Genomic DNA, 9,519 nt, shown 5'->3' with positions numbered 1-9,519 from the left:
TTTTTAATGACAAGTTTTTAATGACTTTATTATGTACGGATATTTAGGGGGCAATAAGACTATTTTTGCCTTCTTCTTGTCCATTCGTATATTTTACAAAAGAAAAGTAATAATTTGTAACGGCAAATTTAGAAAAATAAAAAATTATAAAAATTAAAAATCAATCACTTCATTAAAGAATGTCTTCTAATAAAGACTCTTTATGTAATAAAAGAAAAAAAAAATCAATGACGAAATTAAATTTGAAAAAAAAAATTTGTTAATTTTCAAATTAATAATAATAAAAATATGAATAATCTTAACAATATTATATTATTTTTTGAAAAATACAAATGATCTTGCAGACTAAAGTCACTTATAAAAACTTATTTTCTTCGTTATTCTTCGATAAATTTTAAGTCCGCGTCATTTGATTACTTATTCACGAAAAAAGAGTTAAATTAACTTTCGCTCCGCACTTTTGAATGGGGAACAAAATTTCATTGTCAGACGAACTTATAACTTAATTAAAGATAGTATTTTTAAATCCCCTAAATGATTGGGGAGGTTGCTCAAAAATTACATGGTCATAGTTTTTGAACACTAAGAGGTTATTGCATGACATTAGAGACTTGTTAACGAACTTAAATTTAGTTTTAAATGTTAAAAAAATGTAGGTTAGAGCGGGGTAAGGTGAGCATAGGGGCAAGTTGGGCAGTTAAAATATCTCAAAAACAACGCATCACATGACAAAACATCTAACGGATAAAAGTTACGGAATTAGAATGTTAACACAATGTGTAACATAAGATAAAAAGCCATTGAGTAAGATGCACGCGCATATTTTCTATTTTGAACCAAAAAAGTAAAAAAAAAAATTTTGCTATTTTTCTCTTCTATGCTTTTAAACTTTTTTATCTGCCATCACTTAAGTGTTGATAATTTACCAATTTATCAGACTTTAGATTAAAATTAACTGTTTTTTCTCTTACTTTTCTTTTTAAAATCTAACTAATGCGTTACCTTATCTAGCAGGTGTAAGTTGAGCAGCTTTGAGAAGAATAAATAAAACTGAACTATAAAACACAATGAAACAACTTTGACGAGAAATAATAGTGCGGTACATTAATCATATATTTTTTTTAATTAGTAATTTTTAAATCGGGCTTTAAAGTTCAAGATAGCTGTATAAAATTATATTTTTATATTTTGTGACACTTTTTTACAATTTAATTTTTTTTCTTCTTTTACTTACGACATTAAAGTGTATAAAATAAAAAGTTTTTAAACTATACACACGCTTACTGTTAGTGAAAGTTTTATTGATGATTCACCCAAGTTTTGTAACATACATATTCATTTATTTGTTGATTTTTCAACTTACCGCGCACTATTGCTCAACTTACCCTGCTGGGGCAGGTTAAGCAGCTCCGGAAACTTTAGGCAATATCTTCTCAATAAAATCAAAAACCATACTTTTTTCTTAACAAATTTTAAGCAGGTTTTTTTCTTAACAAATTTTTAGCAAAATATCTTTCAAATATTGAAAAAACTATGTAAATTCGACGCACCGTTCATGAGATCTGTAAGATTTAGTAAAAATTGCTCAACTAGTCCCGCTCTACATATAAATGTTATAAACTCATCTCTCTCACACTAATGGCATGAAAGGGAGGTTATCATTTTAGGGAATTATCGTTAACAGACTCCGATTATCGCAATACCTTTGAAAAGCTTTTACATAAACGTGAATATATAAATGTTTGGAGTTTGCTCCATGTGGTTACATAAAGTTAAATTCTCAAACAAAAACAAAAAGCTTGCTACGGGCCCGATTTTAAATATGTGATTGGAATCTGGTTGTTTTAATTTTGTGATTTGCACTTTTGTTAACTTTTTTGCTTTCAATTTTTGAAAATTTAAAGTAAAAATCAAAAATTTACTGAAAAAAAAAAGAACTTGAAGTTGTTTTATCTGTATGATAAAATAACATTAAGACACTTCTTCACAATCGATTATATAATTTTAAATTTGAAAGTGTGCTTTTTTGAACCAACCTACGAAATTCGCTATATTAAATAAATTAAAATAAGCGGATGTTGTGGTTATGAAAAGTTATACATTTTTTTTAAGTTAATTACTTTTACTTTTTTAACTTTAATTATTTATTTTTTTAAATTAATCTTGATGTTATTTACATCAGTTATTTAAAAAAATTTTAAAAGACTGTCTCATTTATTGTTCTTGCTTTGGAAATGGCTTTGCATTCTGCAACTTTATCCTAAGTTTTGTATTTTTAAGTTATTCTTTTATTCAGCGTGGTTGTTGTTAAATTCTATCTAACCAAAATGAAAGTAATTTCTGGAAATGACTAACTAGAATAATTGTTAGATAATAGAATAATAAAGGAATAATTGTTGTCTGGAACAGACTAATTGAAATTAGTTCATTCCAGACAACAGTTTTATGAATAGCTGTTAATAAATAGCTTTAAAAAAAATTAATTTTCATTTCTGTTAGAGTGGTTGTTATAGGGCGGGTCAAGGGGGTATACCTTGCCTTCACCCAAGCTGTTATATACGCATATGAGCACATTTGTACACTTAGCATTTCAGTTAGCAAGTTTTGAAGTAAAGTGGACAAATATCAAATATCGATGACCTTTTTTTGTGTGTGTGTGTGTCTAGTTGGCAAAAATTACAAACAACCCCCTTCCCCCTCCACCCTCCTATCCAAAGAGAAACCTTTTCGGGATGGCCCCGACAACAACCACGCTGAATAAAGGAAGCGAAAAGCAGCAGAATCAATTCAAATATGCCCGGCTCCTTTAAGGTAAATTTTTATCAGGGCCACTAACCTATTTGCTCCAAAATTAATACAAAAACAAATAAATCAAAAAAATGCCTTTTCAAAGCTTTTTTGCAAAAAATCTTTCTTTCTAAAAATTTATGAACCCCAACTTTAAAGAAAAACAAGTTATTAGAGAAAAAAATAAGTGACAACCCCCCTTGCCCAGGAAACAAATTTAATACGCATGTTCATCGGGACTACACAAATGCTGTCAAGATAAAGTAAAATCAAAGTAAAGTCTGAAAGATAAAGTAAAATAAAATAAAAAAGATTTAAAAAGTGGATTTCTCCAGATGGCTCTGAAAGAAATTTTAACATGTACGTTTATTAAATTTAAACAAATGCTGGAAGTTTCAGAGCTCTAGCTAGTCTGGAAGGTAGTGACAAATCAATCGCAAGATTCCGGGACATATGATAGCCGACAAATAACTTGTGAAGTCAAACTTACGTTTGAAAAAAAATTGCAAGTTCATTCTAAAGTACTATTTTAATTCAATGAGAATTTATTGAATTAAAATAGTACTTTAGGATAGGTTGTGGGCACACTAATAACTTAAAAGTAAGTTATTAGTATGCCCACAACCTATAGTAGAAGATTGAACAGCTTTCCTTACCATATTTTTTCAAATAGATTATATATGATAAAATGCAATAAAAGATTATATCTGATAAACACTCCTTTAATCATATAAATTATATCAGATAGATTAAATGACTTATTATTTTTTGAATACTGTTTTAGCAGTAGATGTCCTTGCGGATACCAAAAATGTAATATTGCGTCATATTACCATGACAAAATACTTGATTAAAAAAGCAAATACAAAAAAAAAAAACTGGAGAAAAAACGCGCTCTAACGAACATTGACTTAGTCAAGATATACACATGCATGAATTACCCATAGCTTACCCGCCAATGTTTCATTATGGTTACTAACCTATTTTTGCTCAACAAAAAAAAAAGAAAAAATCAATGATTATTTAGCAGCCCCTATTAGCACTCATGCGGTAGGGAGCCCGTCTCTACACTTCTGGTATACCCGCATGTTGACTATATTTGCCCCTCATTTTTATAGAACTACTCTTTATGATAATGTGAAAAAAAATCCTTTTTCGATGCCCCACCACAAACACTGCCCACGTACATGAGAGTATTAACTGATATTACCCAGAAGTGCCCTCAAACAGGCAATGGGTTTGAATACGCTAATTATCTTAAAATTTATGTTAAATGTAATGACAGTTTTTTGAGTAAATAACTTACATTTTATTTACTTACAAAGTAGGGGAGATGGGGGCGCATTGATCGCCGTAGCAGTGTTTTGAAAATTGCGCAGAACCTGAAAGAGATGTAAAAACTTATTAACTACGAAACACATGTAGAACTATCTGGCTTTTGGAATATATAAATATTTTGATTTAAAAAAATGATAAACATGAATAATTTTAACTTTTAAACAACCCTCTCAAAAGATCAATGTACCCCAAACTATGGGGTACTATGATCTCCGACTTGGGGCACATTGATCTTATATGCGTAATATTATCTAAACGTTTAACACTTCTATAACTAAATCTTGTAAATAATTTAGTCAAAGGGTAATATTGTATAACATATAATACATATTATATTATATATTTTTTAAATATAGCAGTTAAACCCACTAGTCTAATTTTTAATTAAAAAATGTATAAATAACAGCAGCTATAAGCTACCCGCTTTATATACGTTTAAAACTTTACAACAACTTGAAATTTATAAGAACTGAAATATAAAGACTGAAATAAGAATACAACTTTTAAGTTTACAAAACTTGTTAAAAGTACAATATTTTGATTAAGAATATTTCATCATTTGTAAAAGTCAAGTTGTGAAGCAGCTTTTGGTTTACATTGTTTTTTATTCCTAAGCAAGTAATTCTTAGTTTCTTATCTTTTGTGGAGACTTTTTGTTGATTTTTGGTTTGCTTCAAAATTTTCTTTTCTTTTGACAAACGAATTTCATTTCTGACAGGAGTATCAGTCAAGATCCTTGTTTTTAACTGCCTACTTTTAACATTTTTTTTTCTGGCAAATGCTTTTGGGTATAGTTTTAAAACCTCAGGTGAGATTATAGAAGCAACACTTGTTGACACTTTGTTTAAAATACTTGTTTCAATATTTACTATAGTTATTTCAGACTCTATGTGATTAACATGTGCTGGTATCATTTCAGATTCCATGTTGTTGACAGGAGTGATAGTAACTGTATCTGGAGCAGCTCTATCTGTAACTGATGATGGTAAATATTCGTCATCTTTGAAAATTTCAGAATTGAATGGCTCAATGCCAGCTACTCTAAATCCTGTCTGTATATTAGATGGTGAGAAAGCTTTTGTATACGGCTCTCGAACTATTGAAACAATATCATAAATGGTCATTGGTCTTGGGTTTGAAACCATCCAATTATCACATGCAGAATTGTAAAACCTTTTCAATGGTCCAAAAACAGTTCTATCTAATGGCTGCAATTTATGGCTGCAATGGGGAGGAAAACTTATCATTGTAATTCCGTGTTGAATTGCAAGCTCCAAGCCTTTAACAGAAATATGACTTTCATGACTGTCGAGAAGTAACAAAATTGGAGATTCCTGAGAACAGTTTGAATATTTAACAAAATGTTTAATCCATTCTATGAAAATTTCTGAGTTCATCCAACCAGAAGGATTTGCAAATCCCACACATCCAGGAGGTCCTTCCTTAATCATGTAATCATGAAACTTTACCCTAGGAAAAATAAATAATGGAGGAATGGAATTTCCAATAGCATTAGAGGCACAACATGCAGTTACCAATGTTCCTTGTTCTGCAGATGTGATTCTTCCAACTTGTTTGCTTCCTCTACCAGCTAAAACCTTTACCGGCTTTTGAACGGTTGTTAAACCAGTTTCATCAACATTATATATACAGTTAGGATTATATTTATATCGATTTCTTACCGTTTTAAGATTTTGAAAAAACTCTCTTACAGTGTGTTTGTTAAAAGCTGTTGATCGAGCGAAGCTCGTTGCTTCAGGTGTTCGTAGAGACAACTCTGGTTGTCTTTTCACAAAAACCTTGCAACCAATCAATGCCTGCAATTTTATTTTTGATCCATGATGATGGGCATATCTTATTGTTTTTTAAAGCAAATTCATATGCCAATAATCGCGTTGACTTAGTTGAAAGGCCATAGTTCATTTTTGATGCAATTAGTAAATAACTTGATAAACTTTTTTCATCTTCTGCTGTAAAAACTTGTCTATTGTTGTAGTTAGGCTTGAAAGCTTCATTTGGATCAAGCCTCTTTTTACGACAATATCTTTTTAAAGTCATTCTATCTATGTTAAACTGACGTGCTACAACATTCAGTTGTGTTCCTTCTAAAACTTTATTAACAGCTACTTTCATTGTTTCACTTGGTATAGCAACTTTATTTGTTTTTTTAATTCTATTTCTAACCATTTTAAGATCTGTAAAAAAATATATCAATAAAAACATATGTTTTTAATAAATGCTTATATTTAACATAACAATATTATGTTAAATATTTTTTAATTATTATGTTAAATATTATTCTTTTGATATTATAAAATAATAGTATTATTATTACTAGCTTATAACATAAGTAGATTTAAAAAATGAAATGCTAAAAGCTATTGTTTGTTTATATATAGTTTTTTTTTTAATTATAAATACAATTCCATTCGTTTAACTGTATTGCTTATAAACAAAAACATGGGGCACTTCGTCTTCTATGGGGCACTTTGATCCTCCGATCAATGGGCCCCGCATAGTCAAAGATCAATGTACCCCAATAGGTATAGGTAACATATTGATAGCAAAATCTACTGTATAAATTGCAGCCAAATAAAAATTATATATTATATTATACACCTAACACTTACAAATTTAAAATAAAATTGTTGTTAACCCATACAGACATCTAAATAAAAATATATTTGAATTATAGTACGATTTAAAAAAATCACTTTTTATGACGAAAAACAATATTTTCTTTATTTTTTTTTGACGCTGATAACCTTATGAAAAAATATTACGAATAATCAATTAGGGAAGCATAATGGTTAATTAAATTGCAACCTCACTTCTAGTAAGGCAAAAATGAACGAGTAAAAGCCAAAAGATCATACTGCCCCGGCGGCATATTTACATACTCCACAAGGCGATAGCACACATGCGCCCGCGCACGATTTTTCGTACTTTTTATAAAGAAACATATTTTTAAATTTTTGAAGAAGTACTTACTGTACCTATATATTGTTTTCTTTCTGACTATATTACTAAAACAAAAAAAAAATGGATTATCTGGAAGGAAAGATCTGGAAGGAAAGATCTGGAAGGAAAGATCAGGAAGATCTGTTCAACGCTGTGGTCGTCCACTTAAGTGTATAAAAAAGAACAAACCACAAAAACGTCCACGAAATTTGGCTTTAAATATATCCCAAGATAGAGCAAACGCCAAAAGTCATGGAGAAGGGCATTAATTACATTCAACTTTTCTTTTAAAATAAACCCTCACGATCTTTGTATAGTTGTGTACTTTAATTAAAAAAATGTTATTCTAATATACTTACGTGTTCTTTGATTACTATACATTTATAAAGCGAGACTTCAAATGTAAACACAAAGGTAAATAAAGTATAGTATATAGTACGTAATTTAAAAATATGTTTCTTTATAAAAAAGTACGAAAAATCGTGCGCGGGCGCATGTGTGCTATCGCCTTGTGGAGTATGTAAATATGCGCCCCGGCGATCAATGCGCCCCCATCTCCCCTTTAGTATAAAATATCAAAGAAAAAATTTACTTTTATTTGTAAAAGTAATAACAATTTTTTCAAATTACTTTTATGTAAGCAGTTATTGCTAATTAGTTAGTTTTACACGTAAAAGTAATTGTTATGATGTAGTTTTATTTTACTTTGTAAAGTAAGCGTTATGTTTTTTAAATATTATATTTATGTCAGTTTACTTCATAAATAACTTTTTTTACATTTAAAAAGTAAATTACATTTCGATGTAAATTTTTTGCATCATTATAACCAAAATTACTGTAATTAGTGTAAATAACTGTATTATATATAAACTATTGTTGTATTGCGACAGAAGGAACGTTGTGGGTGTGTCATTTATTACATTGTATATAACGTTTATAATGTTTATTATACCCTCGGGGGTATTTGCAAATGTATATATATTGAATAAAGATATTTACAAAGTGTGTGAGAAAAACAAATATAGAATTAATATTACAAGTTATTTCGGCAATGAGTATAGTGATAAAGTTTGCAGATTTGGTGTCGCAATACGATGGTTCGGGTGAGTTTTCAGAATGGATACAAAAATTGGAACTGGTTGCAAAACTTCAAAAAGTTGACGAGTTGCATGTGGTGCTCCCATTATTTCTCTCCGGCGGAGCGTTTGCCATTTATCAAGGTCTTAGTGATGAAATAAAAGAAGACTACAAAGAAGTGAAAAATGCACTGACTACTGCCTTCTCTGCTTCTCCGCTAACAGCATACGAAGAATTCGTAAATCGCCGTCTTAAAGAGAACGAGTCTGTTGACGTATATCTCGCAGAATTAACGAGGCTGAGCAAGCTAATATCAACTCACGTAAGCGAAGAGTGGATAAGGTGCGCATTCATTCTCGGGTTACCTGACGAAGCAAGAAAACAGCTGCAAGCCGCATGCTCAATATCAACAATGTCGCTGTACCAGATCGCTGAAAAATCAAGAAGTTTGGTAATTTTACGTCGTAAAGAATCATGTTTTGTTAGTTGCGTGAATCCTGTTGCCGTCAGTCCAAGGCAGGTTCCTCAAGGACGCGGAAGAAAGACCATAACTTGCTACCGTTGCGGCGAGGATGGACATATCAGTCGAAATTGTAGCGAAGAAATTGACAAGAAGAGGTGCTTTGTATGTGGAATGGACAATCACCTGGCCCTGCACTGCTATAAAAAGTGTACAAACTCAAAAAACGTGGAAGGGAAGCCACCCATTTTTGTGCGAGCGGCTTCCCACAAAATTTAAAACCGCCAACTCTCTGCGTATATGTTAATGGAAGAAAAATAAAAGCATTGTTGGATACTGGATGCTCCAAATCCATTTTAAGTCGGGAAATTGTAAACGCAAAAAATGTCAAACTCGCAAGAGAAAAGGTTGTTATGATGAACGGAAACTCAATTGAAATTAAACACCAGATTGTTGTTAATTTTTCTATAAATGATACCACCATCGATTTGGAATGCCTGGTGGCAGACATTGTTCCCGAATATCAAATGCTACTTGGTATGGACGCAATACGACTGCTTGGAGGTGCCCAAGTCGGGAGAGACGGCGAAACCATACACTTCAATGTGGAACAACTAACTATCGGTGCTACTGCTGTTTCTCAAGAAAAAACGAGTGAAGTATCCTCGTCTACTATTCTAAAGCTGATTGATAAAGACTTCGTAGCAGAATTCAAAAATGGCAGCTGGAGCGTGTCTTGGAAATGGCTGATGGAACCACCAACTTTAACTAACAAAATTCCAAACTATCATATCTCTGAGGACGTTAAAAGTGAGTACGCAATGGAAATAAGTGAATAGATAGCACAGGGATGGCTGAAACCATTTGAAGGGAGATGTAATGGCATCATTCCATTG

At 31.1% G+C, this 9,519-nt stretch overlaps 1 protein-coding gene across 1 annotated transcript; it reads right to left on the bottom strand.

Moving 5' to 3' along the window:
* Window positions 1-4,646: 4,646 nt before the first annotated feature.
* On the bottom strand, window positions 4,647-6,312 carry LOC136080140 (uncharacterized). Its single transcript, XM_065796751.1, has 2 exons — window positions 6,026-6,312; window positions 4,647-5,979 (listed from the first exon to the last, which is right to left on the bottom strand). Exons 1-2 carry the CDS (start codon window positions 6,310-6,312, stop codon window positions 4,647-4,649), a joined length of 1,620 nt encoding a protein of 539 aa, XP_065652823.1.
* Window positions 6,313-9,519: the final 3,207 nt, after the last annotated feature.

This window comes from Hydra vulgaris, chromosome 05 (genome assembly GCF_038396675.1).
Source record: "Hydra vulgaris chromosome 05, alternate assembly HydraT2T_AEP".
NCBI lineage: Eukaryota > Metazoa > Cnidaria > Hydrozoa > Anthoathecata > Hydridae > Hydra > Hydra vulgaris.
Note: the sequence above shows the minus strand (reverse complement) of the source record. Positions and strands in the feature narration are given on the sequence as shown.

Excerpts from the sequence above, each read along its gene's own strand:
- LOC136080140 (XM_065796751.1), bottom strand. The coding sequence starts at position 6,312 with ATGGTTAGAAATAGAATTAAAAAAACAAATAAAGTTGCTATACCAAGT. Across the intron at positions 5,980-6,025 it reads AACTATGGCCTTTCAACTAA|ATATGCCCATCATCATGGAT; the intron begins GTCAACGCGATT and ends AAAAACAATAAG.